The following is a 25,181-nucleotide window of genomic DNA, read 5'->3' as shown; positions in this document are numbered from 1 at the left end:
CCAATTTTGCCCCTATCCTGACAGCATGTATTCCCAGTGAGGATTCACTGATACCAGTTAGGGTTCTTTCATTTTCTGCTTTTCGCACCATCCTTTTTGCATCTTACACAGAGAGGGTTGCATCCATTTCTTCACTTAATGGGTAATTCACATAAAACTTACACATAGTACAACAGGTGTTCATAGAGTTAGTTGTTTTTTTATTTCTTTGATGACATGAAATGCCATTTTGTCGTGTCTACATTGAAGTGCCTGCACTGTGCTCTCTCTCCTCTGCTGAGCTCGTGAGGATCCTGCTTCCTGGGGGCGGATCCGTGACTCGTCATCTGCATCGACTACTCCTGGGTGGTGCTCCGGCTCGTTGGCCTTGGACAACCGTGGTTCCGGCATGGCTGCTGGGACACCGCATTCGTTGGGATTACTGTCTACTACTCTTCCCTTTTTGTGGATTACGATAAGTACTGTTGCAAAGTTCAATTTTTATTTGGAATATTACCCTACCGGTGGATACAAAGATCAATTTGCTTTTTGGAATTATTGCCTGCTCGTGGATATACACAAGATTTGCTCCTGCTTTGCTGTTTTGCCCGTGAGGATATAAAGCTGATGTTGCTTCAGTTGTGGCTTCCCTGAGGAATAGTTAATAACCTGCTGACTTGTGTTCTTCCTGAGGAGTGTGCGGGACTGTTCTTCGGCGTGGGGTTCGTACCTCACCACAGTTGGCTGTTCCAGTGGGATTGCGTCCTGTCGGTTGTGAAGATTCTTCATAACTTGGGTTTGTTCAACGACCAAGTGGTCTCTTGCAGGACCACATTGACCTTGAAAAGGGGGGATGTGTAGCGTTAGGAAGTATGAGGGTCTGCCCTTAACAGCTGCCCCTTCACACAGTAACGCCGCCAAGGTCGGACGCTTGGTTCAGTATGTTTACATTCCAGGAGAAGAGACAGAAGAACAGAAGAAGAATGCTTTTCATGGGTTAATCAAAGTACTTCATTTGTGATAAGCTAATCAAAGCATTTGTTGATCATTAATAATCAGGGGAATGATCTGTGAAATAAAGATGTCATGAGTTATGTGTTTAAATGAATAAACAGGGCTGCCCAGACACACTGATATGCATTACCATGGAAACGCATGACACATTGTTTTCAACCAATCAGAACTTTCGCCTGTGGTAGGGCAGAATCTGGTTTGTTTATGAAAGTAGTCCAATCCGGTTTACTAAGTTTCCCAAACAACTGGGAGATATAAAAAGAAGGCAACGCCATTTTAAGTCAGTTCCACGTTACGTCCGACTTTCAGCAGTTACGTATTAAACTCAGCTCCCGGACATCCTAGTTCCTAAGGATTTCCATCGTCATCATTAAGAAGTTCAGACTGGCCAGCTGGACTTCCTACTTTGAGCTGAAATCTGTCAAGCTTGAGATTTTCCGTCGTTCACCTCAGTCAACGAGACGACGGTCCTTCAAAATAAGAGTGAACTTGTTGACGCCTGCCGCTTCACCTGAGTCGACCCTTCAGATGGGCGTTGTTTACTGTGACCGCGGTTTCAACCAGCTCCAGTATCGCTGAAGGTCCTAGACCTGGCAATTCCTGATCTACACGGGAGACTCCATCTAAGGTACGGCAAATGGTGGCTCATGTCATCAGCTTCTGAAGCCTCGTGGTAGCCTAGTCAAAACAACCAGATTCGCTACTCAGCCTAGAGATTCTGAACAAAACACACACACACACACCAAACCGAACCATCTACATCCATATGCATCCATCATTGAGATAGTCCTGGTAGATTGTAAGAATTTATAATTATAGAAATTAAAGATTCTTAAACGATCCCAACTTTCTCTCTTTCTTGTCGCTCAGTCAATACAAAGTGTTGAAGTAAACTCCCTGATGATAAAAACGACCACTTCTGATTGATTATGGAGATTGTATAAATATACAAGATCAGGTAATTAAATTATTTAATTGCAGTATATAAATATACAAACTTCAAATCACAACATAGGTTTATATAGGTATTGGAATTGGAGTCAGCAATATTGGTAAACCAGAAGGTTACCTATGCAACATGAACCCTAATTAAAAGATCACCTATAGGGTGACTCATTCACATGTCAAGCATTGTATTTGTATTTTGTGGTATGTTAATAAAATAAAATAAACGTTCTAATTGTCACATGATAATATAACTGGAGATGCACACAAAAAAATCACCTGGTGATTGGAAACGGCCAGAACGCACAATGATATGCTTTTTTTATTTCAGTCCCCCAGAATTCACTATAGGAATATAAGTCACATGATCGATAACAGTTTATTAATGTGGAGGATTTTGCTTCCAGAATTGTTATTTTCAAGCCATTCACAATGTTAAAAACATTGTATTTCTGTAATCGTGGCTCTTTGAACGATATTGGGATTGTCGAAAGTTTTTATCAGCAGGTCAAAGCTGTTCAAAAATCTAAAATTGTAAGCAGCATTCAAAATAAGAATAGGCGAATCTTACAAAAAAATAATTACGTGTGGCACTTTTCACCTGCAGTACTTTGATTGTCCACTAGAGGACAGGAAACGGGAAGGGTTTGATACAGAAGTATTTATTTTGAGTGAAGTACTAATGTTGTCAAACCATTCACTGTACACATAAAATGGAAGAACCCTCCATGCCGTCACCCATAGGTTTCTGAAGAACTGAATTGAAGCCCAGTGGGCGGTTCCCACCCCCACCATCTTGGCTGCGACATGTGTTTTGTTACTCCCAGAAAATACAAAAATGGAGCTGAGAGCGAGGTGGATGCTTTTTGCCATTAAACTGTGGTTGAGTGACTCCACCCTCTGACTTGTAGGCTATAACACTTTTAACGTCAAGCTGAGGCCTTCTCTGGAGCAAGTGGGGACAAGCTGCTAGCACCAGTACTGACGGCTAATCTGTCCCTAATTATTCAAAGTTTCAAGCTTTAATTATATCTAAGCAGATGAGTTACAAAAAGTTCACCCCCCTCAGAGTTGTTATGATGGTAAACTTGCTATATAAACCTAAACATAGGTTTTGAGCCAAGCTGTAAACATGATTATATCTGCTGTGAAATTGGCATTTTTAACACGGGAATCAATGAGGGGTTGCTCACTTCTGGAGCCAGCCCCTAGTGGCTGAGGGGTAACAGCAGTTTTTGTCAATCCCAAATTGGCTTCTTTTTTTTTTCGCAGGCAGAGTTTGCTGCTTGTGTTAAACAGGTTGAGAAGAGCAGAAATATGTATTTAATTAATACAGTTTGTAAAGAATGTAATTGCATCAGAAACCCAAATAAAAATAGACATTTTTAAAAGGTCACAATCCATCCTAATTTGATTTAAAATCTTAGTGGTGAGGTTGAAATTAAAGATTATGTTTTGCCAATGCTATGAATCCTAAATAAAGCAGTCACATTTGTGGGCTTCATTTGAATTTGTTTAGCTGGGTTTTTGAACAGTTTAAATTTAGTTGCACCAGTTTATTTAAACTAATCAGTTACTTTTGCCCATAATAAGCACCAAATTCCACATGTCCTTCCAGGAAGATTCCTGGAAATCTATCATTTAAAAATGACATGCTGGTGAAACAAGGAATTGTGTTGGCTCACAGAATCGTTAATATCACGTTTAATCTTGTGGTAAGTAGATATTTTTTTATTTTTACAAGGCTATTGGCTGTATGAGCATACCAAATTCTAGCTTTGTTTAACATTTTGCAAGTAAAATACCTTCATGGATAGCAGCTCCAGCTGTTAGATGAATTATAGAGCGAGGGAGAAAATGAAACAAAGTGACCGTATGTTTGAAGGATTCCAGTCCAGTGGCTTTCACCACAGGTCACCATGAAGAATCTCTGCCTTTGCAACTGCGTTAAGGCTGTTAGACATGCCTTAAATATGTGCGTCAGTGCATGTGTGTGTCCAGCTGTCTTCTGGAATCTGAGGCCTTTGTAACCACATTACTACAAGCACAGGCTCTTTGTACCCAAAGTGAAGCAGAGCCTTGAGGATTGATGCTACATATGACTCTTCTTTTGCTGATTTAAAATTTTTAACCTGCGGTTGATAGCTCACCACTCAGATGGGGTTACACCATGAAAGGAAAGAAAGATGGATGCAAGGAGTCATGACAAGCCCGACCACAACTCACTTTGACGAATGTGTGTCACATCAACATCCAATTTTGTGTCCTTAGAAATAAATCACTCTTCCTCAATGGAGAAAGTATGGCGGGCAGAGCTACAAGTTAGACCTAGACTATTTATCACCTGGTGGGTCCAAACTACTATTTAAGGTGCTTAAAACACATCTTTGACCTTTATTGCAAGCTCTAGCACAGGTTTTTGTCACAATGTGCTAACCATGTGTGGGGGTGACAAATATGATCACGTTTCTGCATGATCCACATTTATCTTCCAGAAAATCCCATTCCCAAAAACAAATATTAACTCTAGCTGACTTGGTAAAGAAAAACTGGTCCAATCGAAACACAGCAGTCCACAACGATTGATCGTTGTATGTGGCAATTGGCCTCGGGCTGATTATCTTATTAGACGTAAAAATCTATAAAACCCCACTAGATAGGACTGAGCTGCTGACAGTGTCCACTATCGTGTGTCTGGATCTTCGATCAGTCCTAATGAAACACATTCCCATCATTTCTACGATGTCTTTTAAAATTTGTATTCTCAGTGGGGTTCTAATAAAAGTAAAAGGCAGACATGGCGTCTATGTGGGCGGCAGTGTGAGCAAACATTTCCCCCTCAGATCCACATGGCGACGCAGCACTGTCTCCACCTTTTAAAAGTCTCTTTGTGTCATTCACCACCACCTCTATACTTCCTCTGTTCTGTGTATGAGTGTGTGTGCCAGTGGTGGACAACGCCTTGGGTCGTTTTGTCCTTCATTGTAGCACACTTCCTGTGAACTTGCAGAGGAATGTGAGGCTTTGAGACTTCGGGATGCTTTCAAAAATCATTACAGGAGATGGATTTTTAAAAAGATTCAGGCTAAATATGCAAATACTATATCCTCAGCATTTCTCTTCTTGAACCAGACTAAACTCAATCCATGAATTAGATTGTGAAGGTAAGAAATTCCTCAATAACAAAGGAAATAGACGATTGTGTTGTTGCTATAAAAAGGTAATTCATGTGTCCTTTGAGGTTTTGGTGGGGACATGAGCACAAACAGAAGAGTGAGGGAAGTCAAATTGCTGGTTACAGAAATGGAAACAGTCTGACTCTAAATTTATTCGAGTAACCATTGGTCCTAAAGTTAGCAACAGGCTTTCTTTGTCAACATGGACCAGCAGGAAGACAAAAGTGTGAGAAACCAACATGAAGTCACGTCTGCCTCATTGGATTACTTGATGTTTTTAAGAGTAAACCCATTTAACACACATGCAGGTACCCTTCTAAAAATACATAAACTTTAACTCTGTTGAACACTTTAGTACAAGTGAATGCCTTGTAAGTTGTACGTAGGGGAACAAAAGCCCTAGTGCACCATTTTCAGGAACTAGAAGGGAGCCACATCACAGCCGAGCTTCAGCTGGCAGAATTTGGAGTCTTTTTTCCTGATTTTTGGACATCTCTGTTCTGACTATCCGTGCTCCCCGTCGAAATGTGCTACTTTGGGGAAATGCGCAGCGCATGCGCAGCGAATGCGCAGCGAATGCGCAGGCTGATTATTGCATCACAGGCGGTTTACAAGTCGAGACGCGCTACCTGTGGAAGTTTATGTTCAATGTCGTCACTTATCTAGTTACTTTCAACTCGTCGAAGGTCACAGTAAGTATTTCTTTAAGTTGTTTTATTAAATTACTGCTTGCTGTATGTTTACCTGAATGTTAGCTTGTAAATGACTTCTAAAATATCGTTATTATGCTGCAAACCAGAAATGTCTCCCATTGTTTACAGTCATTCTGAAAGAGTCCCAAATTAATATCCAAAATATTTATATTATACATATAATGAATGCTCATAGTTGTATAATAACCTCCAAAATCATACATTCAAACAAATAACTAAAAGTATTGGGGGAAAAGCATATTTGTTCTATGTGGATTAATTTGTCTAATAAAGATTAGGTAGAGAAATAGAACAGTAAGAGCTAACGTCTTACAAATCTCCATTTTTATGAATCACTTTCTCGACATAGGTGAAAGTAGTTGGTAAATTGTCATTGTTCTGAGAGTATTCAAATGTTTTTAGCAACTAAAGGATTCATTTTTACGAAATGACTAAACTGCTTCTTACACTATCCACTTTTTTTCATAAAATAAATTAACAGTAGCTACCGGTTTTAAGTAAACCTGGACATACTGAATCAGCTGATGAAATGCACGTTGGTAGGAAAATTCGACGAGGAAGCACGGATAGTCAGAACATCTCACCTCTGATTGGCTAACAGCAACGCGACTCTACACTAACTCTGCTTGCTCTGCAAAGTTGATGTTTTATCTCCAAAAATAGCACAAGCCTGAAAGAGTTCTGCCGTGTTGGGGAATTGCTAATGCTAACGGGTAGCACTATGAGACACGCTCGGCTCTCTCCTAGATGCTAAATCAACAACAGCCTTCCCCATTGCGAGTCAATATGGGTGAGTCCATGAATGTTATTTTTCAGGCTTTTCAAATCCTAGAATTTCACCGTCTATTTTCTATCAGAAGCTAATGCAGGAGATAGGTGTAGAAGAATATTTTCGTGTTCAGCCTGCATGAAAATCTCTGAGTGACCGATTATAATCAGAAATAACATTTTATAAATGGATTTTCAGAGTTCCACACCTTTAAGTTTTCCAAATTATTGCATTAAAATTGTGCTAATGAATTTATTGCACTATATTCAACACTTATTCATGCAAAATAAATTGAAAATTATTAAGTGATACTTAATTTGTGATGTTGAAGAGCTGCCGCTGATGTTAAAAAGTTAAGATCTGTTTCCTTAACTCATTGCTTTGGATTTGTTATTTAGTCAAAAACTACAGTTTTGATTTAGAAGTAAAAATATCTTCTTATACTGGTGTTTTCTAATCTTACTCCAGCCTTATGAGAAATATAAATCTTTGAACATTTTAGTATACCTAACAAAATTTTGTAAAATATGTTCAGCAATAATCACAAGTTCATCCTTTTTATTGAATGGATTCTATTCTGTTGAACCGCTTTGCTGCTGGCAAAATTTTTCAAAGTTACTAAAAGTTATTTTAATCCTTTAAAGGAGAGGCAGTTTTGGCTTGCTTTTAGCACCCCCTAGAGTCCGTTTGTAGAACTTAAAGCAAATTCTATCTCCTCCCTGTGCGTTCATCTTTTTAAAACTTTAATCTAACATCTGAAATGTCTCCCAGCTTTCCTTAGTGTCTACAGGAGTGATTCCTCACTAAATTAATCAAATCAGCTGTGTTAATGATCTAACAACATGCAGGAAATGTGTTGGAACCAGACTGTAGCGCCAAATATTTCAAGCCCCAACAGAGCAACCTGCCAGTCTGAAGTTGCAAGTGCAATATTCTGGCCACAGAGGGCGATAGGGGCTGGACGGCCTTTCATTAACCCTGTAAAAGGTCATTTGAGCACATACTGGCTCAAGAAAATGATTTTAAAATATGAAAAAGTTGCAAAGTATCCCTTTAATCATTAATCTGATGCAAGCAAAGAAAATGAGCAGTATGCAATAGACGGTTAGTATATTCATCTGAATCTTTGCAAAATTTTGTTTCCCTCTGTTTTATGATCAGTTCTTTGAAGTTTGTTGACATTTATTGTTGCATGGTTCTAACACGTTCCTGACACAACAGGCCATTTGTGTCTGTGCCTTAACTGGGTCTTTGTGTTTACATTTTTTGTTGTACTTGGGTGGCAGAACTCACCCATTGTGCTCAGAGCTCAACTCATGTGACTAGAAAACAAGGCTGAATCATTAACCCTCCACCCCCGTGCTTCAAAATTGTAAATGGTGAATGGCTTGTATTTGATATAATGCCTTTTAGAGTGCTGGAATACCCCAAGACACTTTAACACAATCAGTCATTCACCCATTCACACACTCACCCTTGCGATGAGGAGCTACATTGTAGCCACAGCTGCCCTGGGGCAAACCGACAGAGGTGAGTATGCAGTACACAGGTGCCACCGGTCCCTTTATTAACTGTCTTGCCCAAGGACACAATGACAGTGAGAGACTGGGCGGGGCTCGAACCTGCAGCCTTCCAATTACAGAGCGAGCAGTTAGCTCCATCAGTAAATGTTTGTGAAGACAAACAATGGGCTTTGTCGGAAATAATCCAAATTTCTCAGCCTTATTTTGTAAATGACAAAATGACTCTGTAGCTGCTTTGTGATATTTACACACAGAAATAACCACAGATAATGCTAGATGTGATATAAAAGTGTTTTAAAAGCATGAACCAGTATGAAATTCTGAAATTGGAGGTGCTTTAGTAAAGAAGGAACATGCTGTTTGGCTTAACCATGAGAAAACACTTTGGAATGGCTGAAAATTCTCTAGTTGTGTCAAATAAGGCAATTTTTTAAGGTTCTGACCAGATTATTGTGTTTCCTTAAAGGTGTACTTCACTGAAAAACTATTTTTAATGATTAGTTTTGATTATAATGGGTCACTCTGAGTTTTTCATGCAGGCTGAACATGAAAATAGTCTTCAACCTTTAAAAAAATTGTGGATTTTAAATTGGACTTCATAAAAGAAGTTAGACTAAATACAGGGACATCTTTATCTCAAGCCTACCTTTCTATCCATAAATTAGTTTCTTTAAAATGAATAAATCAACAGGAAAATTTGTATTATTTTAGACCATGCAGATAATTTCTGATCAGCTGCTTCACACTTATTTTCACTCAATAAAAACCAACCAATCTTTGACTTGCCCGTCCCGCTAATTTCGAAATCTATAAGGGAAAAAATGTGCATGTGTGGATGTTACTCTTATGTCCCAAACTAGATTTTTGACTCACTGTTTGTCTTGTTATTTCTCAGTCTGGTTGTCTTTAGTTCAGCTATTTAGATCCAGACACTGCATGACTCTTTGATGACTGCATGTCTCAAACAGGAAGCAAAAGGAAGCTTGTACATGACAGAAGGCATGCTGCACTCTTGAACGGGTGGGAAAGTGTGAGCCAGAAAAGAGGACAAGGTCATCTGATAGGCCGGGATTGGTGAGGAATGTAACCCATAGTGTTGGAAGGAGTGGGATGGATTCATCTCCTTGGATCTCACATCCCCGCGCAGCTTCCTCTTTCAGTCAAACACAATAGACAAAGACAAGGTGCGCTGATCTCAAGCGGTGTCGGGTTCTCAGGAAATCGCTGACGACAAGCTTCCCATGTTTTAGCATTTCATACCTCGCCAGGCTTGGGTTTCGTGTGAAGTTATGTTGAAGGACGCATGCTTCTTCGCTGACGATTGGTTAAAGTATTACCAACATCATACAACGGCTTTTGATTACACAAGAAGTTTTGCAAGTTGCAGCATGCATCTAGGGGAATTCACACACATGGCAAGCAATCTTAAGACATGACTCACTAGCAGTAAATCTGTCCAGATGATAAAACAGATGTATCTAGGACATTTCTAGGGCAGGGTTTGCTTCCCAAAAATTAATCTGTTGGATTCTGTTTTCAAGTGAGGGAATCAAAGATGCAAATTTGATAAAGAAAAAGGACAAAAGATGTTGGGGTGCCTACTTAACCCTCCCACTGTCCTGTTGGATGACCCCACCAGGAAAGTTGACCACTGAGCAGGGTTGATGGTTTATCCCTTGAGGTCCACGTGGCAGGGGTGAGGAGTGAGCACCACCTCAACCCCTGCCAAGAGGACCTCAAGGGATAAACCATCAATCCTTCAGTGGTCAACTTTCCTGGAGGGGTCACCCAACAGGACAGTGGAAGGGTTAAAGGGGTAGCAGAGGATCTTTTTCTTCCCATTGGATCATCGGAACCATTGGTCCGCATATCTGTCAATCATTCTGGTGAAGCTTTCATACAAGGCCGTCGTCCTACGTGCTTGTTCCTGGTATAGTTTTAACTTCCTGCACATGCAAATTCTGTTTATGTGTAGAGCAATATGCCTTCATCCATTTGTTCTACTACGCCGTTCTCACCGGGCTCTTTTGAAAATGGCCGAGTTGCAAGAGAAAACGTGTCTTTGAGGTCTATGATAAGAAGAGAAAGGCCTCCGAAGTGAGAAATAAGACCAGAGGTTTTTCAGGGCTCTTTTCAATGATGGCGTGTGCTGAAAGCGAAGGTTGGGCTCCCCCAATTCATCACTTCATTGTCTCTGGTTCTCAGATCGCTCATCTTTGCCCATCTTGTATAAACCGCACAATATTTAGTTTTGTTTACAGATGTGTTTCACATGTTTAATCACTACTTTTACAGTGGTCTTTAATAGGAATGAATGCTTTGTAAGTTGTACTCTGAGTACAAAATCAAATTATTTTAAAGAAAGGAGGTACAAATCCCATAAAATGGTGACTTTACTTAACTTAGTAGTGATGTTCAGGTTTATTTCCTAAGAGGCCACATGCTTCCTCTTCAGGATTTGACTAAAACTGGAAACTCCTAATTTTTCTCAAAAGCCATGATATCTTAGAAGTCTTTTTTATGTATAGTAGGTTCTACTACTGATGTTATTATTTCTAGCACTTGGAAAGCCACAAAACAGCACCATAATCTGTGTTATAGGTGGGAAATGTGATTTAAGATGCACATTTACACCATGACTGAAACATCATGCTCTGTGTTTTAGCTGTTACATGTGTCTTGTGTCAATGATTATAATTAGCATTTTGAGTTTTTGTTGGCGAAATCATTAAAGGCTGAATTCCACCCAAGTTTGTAGTGGCCGGTTTTACATTTGAATCAACAAGATTTCAAAAAGCAGAAAACTTTAATCTTAAAAGACGCGTGACACAAGTTTTCTTCAACAGCCTTGGTTTAATGAGATTTGTTTTTGGTCCAGTGGAAAATGAAGTATTTACTCGAAGCACCTTAAACTGTGTGTTTACAGAACCAGGGCAACCTGGTGTTCATTTTGTGTGATAACTGTGAATATTTTGCCTTTGATCTGAGGCGTTATAGTCATAAGCCCCAGAGGCAAATAGTTGAGTGTCACCATAATAATGCTCCCTTTTAATTTATTTATTTTTTCCCAAATTTTTCCGTCTCTTTTAAAGTACTTGCCTCCATGCCCGTTTAAAATAAACCAGTCTGATTTTTACTCCTCGGAGGCTTGAACCATTTTTAGATTCCAAGCTATCCTTCAGAGGTGAGAAAATATTTTTCTGCCTTCTAGCCCAGAGACAACGTATCTACTGCAGACGACTGCAGAAAGAAATCATGACACCCTCTCCTAAAACAGCCATCCACACCAGTGGGCTGCTGCCATCCTGGGAGGTCACCAGAATGCCAGTCATTCATTTGGGTCCCAGCGTGCTTGCCCTCAGTAAATAGCTGTGTTCCTCTGCTGCTGAGGCTGCACATAGCATGTGATCAGATGGCTGGATTTGGCGAGAGAGAGAGAGAGAGAGAGAGAGAGAGAGAGAGAGAGAGGGAGAGAGAGAGAGAGAGAGACCCCCCTAAGGGTACAAAGCTGGTCCAGTGTTCCACAACCAGGACCAAAACCACAATGCTTCTCCTTAATCCAGAGTTCAACAATCCTCTCTCTCAGTACACACACACACACACACACACACACACACACACACACACACACACACACACACACACACACACACACACACACACACACACACACACAAGCACACACATATAGATCTTTTAGCCTTGTAGCTGACAATGATTCAATGGGTTTTTATTTTCAGCTCAAGTTCTGAGACACAAGGTCTTAACTGTGAGAGCTTGATAAAGGATTGTGTTATTTAACATAGATTGTTTATTTTTAGAACCGAGAGAAAAATGTCCAGTTTGTGCCAAACTAAAAATCAACAATAAAATGTTTTGAAGGGATAGAAAACTTCTCTCAGGGCTGGTGAAAAGTCACATTGTGCTCTGACCCATATAGATAAAGCTGTCAGTGGAAAACAGGCTGAATCAGTGACATGTTCATGGTGCTGACTGACTACTGTTCTCTTGAATTATGTGTGTATGTTTACAGTATCGGTCATTGATTTGCAGGAACAATTTTCCACATTATAATCTTCACCCGTTTCGCATGTTATGGAAAAGATTTAAGATCAGATTCAGTTCAAAGAGTTGAAAAACATCTTTACTGCTGCAATTAGTATATCTAAATAGCTTTGTGTTTTTCTGTGTAGAAGCTCATTTAAAAAAAATGTTCACCAGCAGGCGGCAAATCTTCAGTCTAAGCCCCCACAGACCATCAGTTGCATCTTATTTGGTGTATAAAAATAAAAACAAAAAGAAACACCGGGTTTTGAACTTCACACACTTCAAACAAAGTTGGCTCACTGCCGGGTTGGTGTAATGTTACATCATACAGATTAAGAAATTAACAAATTTATTCCACATTGTGGGATTTAAAATACATATTAACATTTAAGTAAAGAAAAAATTATGCAAAGACAGCTCTTGTTAGCTTAGTGGCATACAGATGAATACTTGGCATCTCTTCACCCTCAATTTCTTCCCACACAGAAGAGGGCAGCAACGTCAGAAAACTCTGTTAGCACCGCTGCCTCAAAGCCCCAAAGCAGGAATGCAAACACCCGAAAGGCTCTTCCAAGAATCCCCAGTTGAAGACTTTTCTGGAATGTCCTAACAAGCCTTCTCTGCTGTGTTTACAATTCTGCACCAAAGGCAGCCCTACAATCTCTGCAGATCTCAGCGTATCATTAAATCTGGACTTCTCAAGGGAAGTGCAGAGAAGTATTTAGGAGAGAATTCTTCTCCATAACCAGATGTTTTAAGGAAAAATTTTGCATGTAATTAGGCAGTTTTGAACCTTTTTTTCAATGCTAGAAGATTTCATAACAAACAGCTGTAATGCAGAGCACTCAGATTCTTGTCAGTTTGTGTTACAGATCTTCAGCTGTTTTGTTTTAGCAGCAAACCGAGAAAATGTCTGAATTTTTTCAGTAAAGGTAAAAAAAAATGTATCTGAATTACAGTTAAATTAGGTTACAAGAAGAGCTTCACATTAAGTGAACAAAAAGCACAAGTGTGTGTGTGTGTGTGTGTGTGTGTGTGTGTGTGTGTGTGTGTGTGTGTGTGTGTGTGTGTGTGTGTGTGTGTGTGTGTGTGTGTGTGTGTGTGTGTGTGTGTGTGTGTGTTCTGAGCTGGGAGATCAGAAACACAAATAAGATTTTGGACCTTGCTGACTTTGGAGCCCTCTTATATAACTCAGGAATGTTGGCACTGAACCGTCTCATTAAACAGCCAAAGGTTACTGTAAAAGGTCCAATCCTGCAGGGTTTTTAGAGAAAAACAAGTTTTTTTTTTCATCCGTATAACAAAGATCTAAAAATGAAATGTATAGAAAAAAACTGAGTTGTTTTTATTTACTTCTGGGTGAGTTCAGAGTTCTGTAAATCTTCTCACCCTTCATACAGATGTGTTTTCAGCATTTTAGGCACACTAGCCTTCATTTTGTGTGTGATTTTGTGCGGGAAATTAACAGGAAAGCTTTTGAAGCAGATGTGGGCAATCCTGGTCCTCGAGGGCCGATATCCAGCAGGTTTAGTTGATTCTCTGCTTAAACACACCTGGTTTGAATCTGCTAGTGATAACAGGCTGCTGCAGAGCCTGATGAGCTGCCGAACAGGTGATTAAATTTGGAATCAGGTGTGCTGGAGCAGGTAAACAACTAGAACCTGCTTGATAGTGGTCCTCGAGGACCAGGATTGCCCACCTCTGCTCTGCAGTATTTAGAGCAAGTTCATATCTATATATATATGTATATGTATATAAAGTCCTTGGACGCATGACAAGAAATTCCTGTTTCATCCAGGACACAAGAAGTAATCTGATCATTACTTGAGTTGGTCAAGCCTGATGTGTTTTCATTTTGTTCGTTTTCCTCTTCTTTTCCGGGTCCGGGTCATGGGAGATGCGTCCCAGACAACCCTCTCCCTGGCCACCTCCATAAACTCCTCCGGGCCAAGGGTGCTCCTGGGTGGGCTGCCAAGCACAGGCACCACCAGTCCCTTCAACCACCACCAGCAGGCAAGGTGGATTAAGTGTCTTGCCCAAGGAAACAATAGCAGAATTCTCTGTCCAGAGCATGATAGAACCTGCAACCTTCCAATTACTAGATGACCTTCTCAACCTGTTGAGCTACTGCTGCCCCAATCTACCTGAACCACCTCAGCTGGCTCTTCCCAATGCGGAGAAGCAGTGGCTCTGCTTCGACTTCCTCCCGAATGTCCGAGCTCCTCACCCTGTCTCTACAGCTGAGTCCGCCCATCCTCTGGAGGAAACTCATTTTGACCTCTTGTATCCATGATCTTTTAGTAATTAACCAAAGCTCATGACCATAATTGAGGGTTGGGATCAACTGGTAAATCGAGAGCGTTGCCACTCTCAAACACATGTTGATCGGTTGTGCAACACCCCCCCAATCATCATCCTAGCAAGGGTAAAGAGCCAGCCCACAGTTCCACGACCAGGACGAAAACCACACTGCTCCTCTTCTATCTGAGATTCAAATCTGCCTTTTGTTCCCCGGTAACATAAAATCTCTCCATGGTTTAAAAAAGAACACAATGAGCCGTTTAGATTGGAGGTAACGCTGTGCAGAACCCACATGTCATTTCCTGCTACACAACAGAATGAATGAAGAAAAAAACATTTTGACTTAAAAATCATGAATGCTTTATCATTTCTGACAAGTTGCCCAAATACCAGAAACCTGCCAATATTCCTAAAATAAAAAGTAATAGATGCCTGAAATGTGGGAATTTTCTCTGCGTTTTAGCCCCCCCCCCCCCCCCCCCCCCCCCCCGAGAATTCCAGTCCTGTGACCAACACAGCTGTGATGGAAAGTGTGTGTTTAAGGAACTTCACCTTGTGACTTTTCCCAAGTTGCAACAGCCTGTTATTCAGCCCCAACAGAAAATGTTCATCTGAGGAATATTATTGTCATTAAATCTCTTAAAACACCTAATTTGGCTTTTAACCCGATGAATCAGTGAGGTTAAGGGTGTGCTCAGTGGTTACAGACAATAAAATAAAGTCATGACTCAAGTCTTAATCAGCACCCGTGAACTTTTTCTCTCATCATGTATCAAGAAAAATAATTATTTGGATGTTGTTAGACAGGAGAGGAGAATTGATGCAACAGAGTAGACGATGAGACACTCAAAATCACCAAGATGGAAACCTTTCAGCCAGATTCCAAACTATTTCTGCTTTTTCTCTCCTCTTTTTTCCCATTTAAAAAACAAACAAACATATCTTAGAAACAAAAGCAATTCAGATGTGCTTAATTTTTTTCACTACAACTAAAGTAGTAAACTGGGTTTTGTCAAAATTTACCCTGCAGGGTTTAATGTTCTAATTAAAGGTGAAACACTGAAAAACATTTTAAAAATCTTTTTTTTTCTGACTAGAATTGGTCACTTTGAGTTTTCCATGCAGGCTGAACATGAAAATAGTCTCCTACACCTATTTCCTGCTTTAGCTTCTCATAGAAAATAGACGGTGAAACTCTAGGATTTGAAAATCCTGACAGATCTACGTCACATTCATGGACTCACCCATCGTGGCTCGTGACGGGGAAGGTTGTTGTTGTTGTTTAACCATCCAGGAAACAGCGGAGAATGCAGAGTTGTTAATAGAAACATTAGCAACTCCACCACACAGCAGAACTGTGTTAGTGGAAATGAAACATCAACGTTGCAAGTCAGTGGCAGAATCGCGTTGCTGTTGTCCAATCGAAGTCCAAATATCAGGAAATTAGACTCCAAATCCTGCCGTCTGGAGCTCCGCTGTGATGTGGATTATTTCTAGTTCCTGGAAATGGTGCACCAGTGTTCTTTTCTTCCCGAGTATGACTTACAAGGTTCATTCCTACAAATGCATTAACTAGACGAGTGTTGAACAACTTTAACATAAAAAGCACAGTGTCAGACTTACTGTGTATAAACCATGTTCAGTTTTTTTATTTATCTTCTGTATTTTTTTTGTCAAATATGTCAGAAAAAGATGATTATACAATTTCCTGATAATTTGACCTAAATTCTGAAGCTCAAACCCAAACATTCCTTCTTTCAGCTGCTTGTTACGTGTCACACATTGTACTCTTAATTAATAATTATCTTCACTGAAGTTGTGAATCTGCAGCTCATCGTAAATATGATGTCTAATGCAGAGCTGCTCCATTGTTGTGCTAAATTCTGGGCAAATCCTACTTCCCTGTCAGCCAAAACAAGGTTTGTAGGAGGAAATACTTCCTCTTATCATACTGCGATTGGTCCTTGGGAATGTTGGTAGAGTGGATTCCTGCAGACAGTCAGATGGGAGCTTCCTTTTGGTGTGAAAATATTTCAGATTTTGTTTTTTGAGCAAATAAAGCATTTTAAATTTGGATTCCCATGCGGAAAACAACGTAACTTTGTGAAAATTAACGTTAGGTAAAAGTGCTGCAATTTATCCAAAAACAAACCTCATTTTATTGCTAAATGTCCTCAGATTCTACATTTGGAAGACAGGAAAAGTTATTAAAGCTGTCAAACATTCAATTTAACATAACATGATTGAAGCAGAATCACATTTGATTGCAATCTTTTTATTAGGTTTTCTTTTTCTGAGTCAGTGAGAACTCTAGTTTGCAAAACACTTTGTTGTTTATTCATCCAAAAATGGTCTGATAAACCAGACTAATCTGCACAAACACGCGGCAAATAATGTGTTCTTCTCATCCTCTGTTTTGGGCCCGAAGGAGCAGGGCGCCATGGCAACCAAATACTGGGAGGAGAGGAATCCATGAGCTGCTCGGCCAAGTTTCATCCTACTGGCAGTCATGCTAAAACTCATGAATTGCATGACAAAAACAACATCTCATCTACGTGATACACTCCACAAGGAATTCATGTCAAACAGAGGCATTTCTCAGGGCGCATACCGAACTGTATTAGAACCATCTGGTGTAGCACACTTATGCAAACTCTGTTACTAATCTAAAAAGACGTAAGAAAGAAAACATCTGGAAACTTCTGTGCACACTGGATGAATCTTTTTGCATTAAACTCTGTCCAGGCATGAAGCCTTTCACATCTTCTGTGTGGTGCAGAACAATGGCAAAAGTTAAATGTTGGTGTAATTCTGTTTGTGATAATCCGTCATGCCTGAACAGAGAAGTCCATGGCCTCCTGCCAGCTCTCCCACGTCAGTGCTGACCCCGGGCCTGTTGACTAGTTCTCTGAAACTGTGAAGAAATCCCGGAAAGTGCAGGGTTAAATATTAGGGCAAATATTAGAGAGGCGGAACAAGCAGAACAGAAACTCTTGGGGTTATTCTGGATTCCTAAATGAGGCAGAGATGAAAGGTGAACAAATTAATCCTCTTATTTATTGCTGTGAGATTTATTTTACAGGCTGCTAGAAAAAAACATTCAGTATCAGGTGGCTCATCTTATTTTATTCAGTGAGCCTTTTTTCATTTCACTGTCTGATGACGTTTCACTGGTAGCATCCCTGAGAGTCTGGAAGAGGCTGGGGGATGTTGTGAAAAGCCCACTGCATCAGGCCTTCAAGGGAGCCATGCTGTGGGAAACACACACACACAGCACAGAGTGATTGGTTATTATTTCTCAGTTTATCAGTTTATCTACGTTCTAACTTTCATCTAAACTTTGAGTAGAAAGAATGAGATCACAGATAAAAGCAACTGAAATGAGTTTTCTCTGCAAGGTGTCTGGGCTCTCCCTTAGAGATAGGGCGAGAAGCTCGGTAATCTGGGAGGGGCTTGGAGTAGACCAGCTGCTCCTCCATATTGAGAGGAGCCAGTTGAGGCTTCTCGGGTATCTGGTTAGGATGCCTTCTGGCTCCCTGGTGAGATTTTCTGGGAGGAAACCTAGGAAGAGGACACGCTGGAGGGACTATGTATCTTGGCTGGTCAGGGAACGCCTTGAGATTCCCCTGGTGGAGTCTGCCTCACCTGGGGAGAGGGGAGTCTGGGCCTCCCTGCTTAGGCTGTAACCCCTGTGACCCAACCTCGGATAAGCAGCAGACGATAGATAGTTACTATTTGGTTTTGATGATGTTTTAAAAACAGTTTCTGTTAATTTCCCAAATCAGTTTCTTCATTTTCAGAATCAGTAAACCACTGACTTCATTTACTTCTCATTTGTTGCTCTAATCCGAGGTTCTGGGTTAGGCCGTTAAAATCTTTACCTCAAAAAATATTTAAAGAAACAAACACATATTTTTTAATAACCGACATAATAAAAAAGCCTGTTTACACAGTTTTTCAACTGCTTTTCATAATGACATATTGAATTTACACAACACAATGACACAAAAAGCACCAGTAATATTTTTACATCTACGCTTTTTTAACATCAATAATCAAAAGTTTTATTTATTTTTTCTTTGATTTTAGAATCTAACAAAAAAAATGCAAACTATGTTTTTTTCCACAAATGTCAACAAATCTCTTGTTGTAGATGTTCAGGAAAAACATAACTTTTTTTGGCTTTTCTCAGAAAAACAAGAGTCAGAATCCTGATTTTTATCTCATAAATCTGTTTTTTTTTTACCCCGGATTTCTCATATTCTCAGAATTTTCAAAAGGTCCTGTAACAGCTGCAGCTCTAAAGATGTTTTACTCTGGTGGACCGAGGGGAAACAGCTCTTTGTGTTGTATGGGTTCTGGATCTAAACCTTCTGTGGTTAACCCCCCCACCCCCACCCACCATGAAGAGCACCAAGGGATGGGTTTGTCTCAGCTGTTGGATGTGACGGATCATATCTTAAGCAACAACTTTTCTTGATTTTTGCATGCTTCTTTCTAGTTTACTGCTTAAAAAAGCACCTTGTATCTTATTAAACCAACAGCAGGATTGACTGTTCCTCCCATCCCGCTGCTGTGTAAATCAGAATCAATGGCTAAAGCTTTACACTATTATTTCATCATTACTAACTCAAGAGTAACATTTTCCCAACCCCCTGGCAGCTTTTTTCTATATCTTCATCACGTCTCATTTATAATTCCATCAAAACTGAATCTGTTGTCTCACTCACGTCTCCCAGGATGGAGTCCAGTTCCTCTTTATTGACAACCGGCTCGGACATGAAGGAGCTCTGATCTTGACTGAGTGTGTTTTGGACATTTTTTGTGACCTGAACACAAACGAACAGGAGAGATTTTGCATTTGTTAAGGATTTTTGTTGTCTGTGTGTTTGTTATAGACATAGGCAGTAGCACACACCTGCAGCCCTCTGGCCTCAGCCTCTTTCTCTGCAGCGCTGCACCATGGCTGGCGGCAGGACACGCAGATGGATCTCCCTCTTGGAGACAGACAAGCACATTTAGAGTGAGTCGGGCTGCACACTTCCGTGGTGTTTCAGGTTTCAATCAATCAATGTGTAATTTGAGGATCACACAGATGCAGCTGCAAACCCTTTCATCTGGAAAACTACACGCTAACTCTTTGTGGGTTCGTTTTCAAGAAGACTGTTTTTCAGGTTGTGTGTCTCCGAGTAAAATCATGATTTTTTGTTAATATTCATAAAAAGTGAAAGGTGCTGCAAAAGTTCATGAAACAAGTACATCTTTGTATTTATAATGTCCATATATCAACCAGTTTAGTAATGTTATTGATCCTGAGACACACAACAGCTGAAGAGGTCCATCTACAATCCATTAGCTGACATTTCCTATAATGACAATCATTTGCTAATGCACGCTTTGATTGACACTAACAGGAGAAGGCAAGAGCTCTCAGAAATGTTCTTTACAATGTCAACGCTTTTTTACAAGCTTTTCCCTTTTAATGATCTAAAACTGGGAAGTGATCAATTACTTGGAAAAGTGGCAGTGTGTGTGGAAACACTTCAAACACTGAAGGCAGTGTGTCAGATCTCCTCCTCCATGGTGACAAACTTCACAAACCTCCATCTCACCAACCAGCTCTCCACCTGACTGCTGCAAACACAGTTCATACATGTGAGATTACAGGAAGTATAAAAACTCGAGGAGAGAGGATGAGAAGCAGATAAATAAATTCTCCACCTGGTTTCTGTCACCTGACACGTTCAGAGAGGTTGTAACGCTGGTGATGGAGAATGATGGAGCGGAGCAGAATAAACCGCCTGTCATTGAGATACTGGAGGTTGTGTTTGTTTGCTGAGGCTGGGCTGAAAGAGTCTGAATGCAAAACATTCACAAAACAGTTTTTAAAGCTTCAGATTCTTAATGAAAATTAAATAACACTAACTATTATTGCCATTTGTATTTTGTCTTTTCTGGATATTTAAGTTTTAGTTATTTCTTGTTGATCTTTCTTGTTCCATCTGTGTGTAAATGTTGCCTTCTCTGTTTTCTCAAGTCCTTCATGTTCTTTTTGCAGAAGTTTGAGACTTGTGTTTGTTTTATTGTTGCTGCCTCACAAACAGGTGAAACTCAAGAAATTAGAATATGGTGCAAAATTCCATTTATTTCAATAATTCAACCTAGACTGAGAGACCATCTAAAGGCTCAGGAATCCTTTGCAGGTGTTTCGGATTCATTAGCTGATTAGGGTGGGATGCTGTGTCTAATTGTCTGAGATTTTGAATGTGGGGATTTCATAGGCTGTAAACCATAATCATCAAAATTATAACAAATAAAGCTTGAAATATATGGATTTGCATGCAATATGTTCACCTTTTAAGTGGAATTACTGACGTGCTATATAAATAAAGTTTGATTTGATCACTAAATTTTCCTTTTTCCTTATTAAATATTCATGCAGAAGTGAGAGGGAAATAGATAAGAGCCTGCCTCTGCTCTCTCTGAGCTGACCCCACACACTAACTCATTCAGACGGAGCACATTCGCCAACTCTCTATGCTCTATCAAGTGTGACGCTGCGCCCTCTGGAGGCAGAGATTAGCGCTGCCTCTGTTCTCACAGAGCAGTGCTGCACAGTCACTGAAACAGGAAGTTGGCGCATACTCACTGTTGTCTGTCTTTACATCGCCAACATAGTTGTTTAATTTTCATATTACACACACACACATAAATACATACATACATATATATATATATATATATATATATATATATATATATATATATATATACATATATATATATATATATATATGTATATATATGTATATATATATATATATATATATATATATATATATATATATATATATATATATATATATATTTATAAAATGACTGTGTCAGACAAATTTAGTCATCTAAGTGGCCATAAACCAGAGGTGCCTCCAGAAATTTTTCAGATGGAGCCAAAAAGTTTTTGGGGTGGCACACCAAAGTGGTAACTCTGGGAGAGTTTAGCCTGTGTATGGTATTGCTCCTTTATTTTATATATACATATATATATATATATATATATATATATATATATATATATATATATATATATATATATATATATATATATATGTGTGTGTTTGTGTGTGTGTGTGTGTGTGTGTGTGTGTGTGTGTGTGTGTGTGTGTGTGTGTGTGTGTGTGTGTGGTTCAAAATGAAGGATTTATTTAAACTGGACTTTCAGTCAGAATAGAAGATGTTAGAGGATGATTCAGCTGAGTGATCATGGAGATGTCAGGTTTATGGACTTCATAAACACATCAAGGTAAGACAATACACGATTTTCATGGGTAATAACACTGTTCCATGAATCATGAATACATTATAAGTCAATATTGCCCTAATATTGCTAGTGTTTTGTTGAATAGTATGAAATTGATTCAGTTATAACCAAGAAGATTTAAACCAATGAATTATTTCATTCAAGATCAAACATTAAATACAAACTTTTATATCGGGATCATATTTGTAAGTCTGACTCCAGAGCAGTCAGAGCCTCCCCAGTCATGAACCTCATCGCTCGTCACCGATAACAGCAACGCGAATATCATTGACTCTCTTTGCGCTAATGTTTTATCTCTATAAAAAACACAACCATGGAGGAGTTCTGCAATGTCACTAACTTGCTAATGCTAATGGTTAGCTTCAGCTAGTCAAGACGCTCTCTGCTGTTTTCTGGACACTAAACCAACAACAGCCTTCCCCGTCACGAGTCAAGATGGGTGAGTCCATGAATGTTAAATGACAGCATGACGTAGATCTGTGAGGATTTTCAGAAATTCACCAGAAATTCAAATATAAATGTATCGTTGCTCATTATTTACAATCTATAAGACACAGACTTACCTTTAAAGGTTGTGGGACATCCTCTCTCTTCAGTCTGTGTCTACAGCACCACTCACACCGCCAAGAGCCGCTGCAGATTGAGTATGATAACATGTAGAACACTGAAGTGTGCTTTCTTAAATAAAACAAATAAGGAAAAGATGAATTTGAAATAATAAGTTGCACCCACTTAACTCCTTGCTTACATGGGTAGGGAAGATAGAGGAGGCTTGAGACAGGCCAGATGGAAGGCTCGAGGGCAACCATCACAACAGATCAGCTCCCCGCCATCTTTACACACAGCACACTCGTCATCATTACAGTGACTCTAAACACACACAAAGTTATATTTATATATATCATATATTTTTGGTTAAAAAACACACATGCACTGGAGTCTGAGTCTCTGATAGTGAGTACCATGCTTGCAGCAGTCTCCCCCTGGTGGTTAAATGAGGTCCTGGCAGACATTTCACTTTTTGTCTCATCTGCTAAACACTGAGCATAAAACACTTCAGGAACTTTGATGCACTTCCTGCTCAAACCTATCGATTTAAAAATAAAAAAGTGCTGTTTTTGTATTTTGTCAGACAAAATCATAATTTATCTAATAACTGAATTTCAAATTCTGCATCTTATTTCCTTTAAAAACTCTCATTAAACTGATTCAAAATTACGCTATAGAGTTTTATTTGTGTTTAAAAATGAATAAATAGTATTTCTGATGGATTACCGTCTAATGCGTACTCTCGTTTGATCTTTATCTTTTCTTTTTTCTCACACCTGACAGATGGATCTGGTGACAAGGTGGAGGAGGAGGAAAGTGGGGCTCCTCTCTGGGCTGAGGAGGACACCACCTGCAGACCTAAGGAGGACACTTTGTAGCTTAGTAACATAGAATAGTTATTTCATAGAACATCATATTTTATTGTGACTGAAATACCATTTTCAGGTGTGCGAGCATCACTCTTCACTCTGTATAACTTAACTTTACTCCCTGGAGAAGAAAACATGCCTTTAGGACTACAGTGTTGCATCTTTCCATGAAAATTAACTTAAAAAGTTGAATCTGATTTATTCAAATTTCACTTCAGTGATTAATCTACAGACCTGTGCCATCGTTTTTCTTGGACTGATACTGTGATTGCTGGGAGTTTGCTCCTCTGTCCTTGTGTCTCCTCTTCTTGCTGTGATTGGTTATGATTGGCTTTGGAGCATCCTGGCCTGGAGAAAATCAGATGAGAAACCAAACAACCAAACATTTCTAAATTGTACATTTTATTTAAATATGGATGTTAAATACTGGATCGCAGGTTAGCGAGGAGATTCTGCAGCCTGGGATAACTGTCCGCATTGTAGTCTTTGGATAAGTTGCTCCAGAAAGCCCGGATAGTGGGCATGCTCTGCTCCAACACCCAGGAGAGGAGGAAGTACACAGCTTTGTGAATCCCCTCACTGCTCTCCTTCTCCAAAGTGTCCTACAGAAGAAAAAAGTTAGTATTTATGAGTTCAGAAGTCACTTCATTTTGAAAGAAATTGACCTATGTTGCTATAAATCAATGTCAAATGACATTAAGTTACTTTTGAGTGATAAGAGTTAACATTTCAGCTCACTTCTTTATATTCTTTTAGTGTGTAATACCCCCCGATCAATATAAAACTCTTTTCTGTGCCTTTACCTTCAGCAGCTTCTCGGTGATGATATTTTTATCAGCCAAGCCGTGAACAAGAGGGAAAGAATCATCCACAGCCATGGCGATATCAGTGCGAATTTCCCTCAGTAAAGCCTGAAGGTTGGATTCCCTGAACACCTCCACTCTGGACATGATCCACTGGAAATCAGGCACCAAATGACCCGATTGGGCCTGAGTTCGTGCGTCAAGTCTTTAACTGCAGGGGGGCGTGTCTTTCTCAGGATACAGGAACACTTTTCTGTTCACTTCAATGCAAATGGAATCATAGTAACTGTTTTTCATGTTTTATGCATCATTCATGAATTGTACATTATAATTATCAGTGTCAGTGTATGAGACCTTTAATCTGACCTCCTTGTCTGAGTAAATACCTCTGTGGAGTTCCACTAATGACACCAACCGTCTTCATCCAGGGGAATACCTGTCCTCTTGCATCAGTAAGGTGACCGGGTGGATCACAGCGACAGTTTTCCTCCTAAAAGGTTCTTTCCAACACAACTTCCCCTCACCTGCCAGGTTCACAGACGCTGACTCATCACAGAAAAGTCAGCATCACTTTGCAGTGGTTGGGAGAAAATGTGAACAATTTTCTGAATGTCAGCGTGACAGCATGACTGGTTAGCTTGTTCCTTATTTAATAACTCTGATTTTGGTTTTGTCAGCAAGCTTTGTGAATAACTAAAGATCCGAAAAAGAATCTGTTCACAGTCGTCATCTACAAGAAATAAAAGCTAACGACGTGGCAATAAAACGGTTTGGGTCAGGCTTCACTAGCTGAGTACATCCTGACACTTTTTCCTTTTGCTTAGGATCAGGATTTTAGCATGCTAACACACACACACACACACACACACACACACACACACACACACACACACACGCAGGGAGAGAGGAAGAGAGAGAGCTAATAGAAATAGAAATTAAAACCTTTACCTAAGGTCCTGAAATAAAGAAAAATCAAGTTCGATCAGCATGACTGATAAAAGAAATATATATATTTTTTTTCTTATTTCTTTTTGATTGGCCAGAATTATTTATTTATTTATTAGGGACGTTCCATATTATCGGATTATATCAGTTTTCAGTCCTTTAATGACACAGCTTTTACATGCCATACACATATTATACATCAAACTCTTCAGCTACTTGTCCTCTCT

General features: G+C 39.6%; 1 protein-coding gene across 1 annotated transcript; it reads right to left on the bottom strand.

Moving 5' to 3' along the window:
* Positions 1-17,510: 17,510 nt before the first annotated feature.
* Positions 17,511-24,284, bottom strand: aire (autoimmune regulator). The gene is made up of 13 exons (XM_070541884.1): positions 24,010-24,284; positions 23,634-23,808; positions 23,441-23,554; positions 23,274-23,327; positions 23,064-23,207; positions 22,751-22,875; positions 22,537-22,658; positions 22,352-22,421; positions 20,189-20,329; positions 19,980-20,101; positions 19,386-19,464; positions 19,198-19,296; positions 17,511-17,718 (listed from the first exon to the last, which is right to left on the bottom strand). Exons 1-13 carry the CDS (start codon positions 24,154-24,156, stop codon positions 17,635-17,637), a joined length of 1,476 nt encoding a protein of 491 aa, XP_070397985.1. The 5' UTR covers positions 24,157-24,284; the 3' UTR covers positions 17,511-17,634.
* Between the last annotated feature and the right edge of the window lie 897 nt (positions 24,285-25,181).

This window comes from Nothobranchius furzeri, chromosome 11 (genome assembly GCF_043380555.1).
Source record: "Nothobranchius furzeri strain GRZ-AD chromosome 11, NfurGRZ-RIMD1, whole genome shotgun sequence".
Classification (NCBI taxonomy): Eukaryota; Metazoa; Chordata; class Actinopteri; order Cyprinodontiformes; family Nothobranchiidae; genus Nothobranchius; species Nothobranchius furzeri.
This window is presented reverse-complemented; position numbering and strand designations above follow the sequence as displayed.

What these genes read in the sequence shown, in the direction of transcription:
- aire (XM_070541884.1), bottom strand. Translation starts at nt 24,156, where the DNA reads ATGTCCAGAGTGGAGGTGTTCAGGGAATCCAACCTTCAGGCTTTACTG. An exon ending in TCACCGAGAAGCTGCTGAAG is followed by an intron (nt 23,809 to 24,009) that starts GTAAAGGCACAG and finishes TTTCTTCTGTAG; the next exon opens with GACACTTTGGAGAAGGAGAG. An exon ending in TGGACTCCATCCTGGGAGAC is followed by an intron (nt 17,719 to 19,197) that starts GTGAGTGAGACA and finishes TGTTTCCCACAG; the next exon opens with CATGGCTCCCTTGAAGGCCT.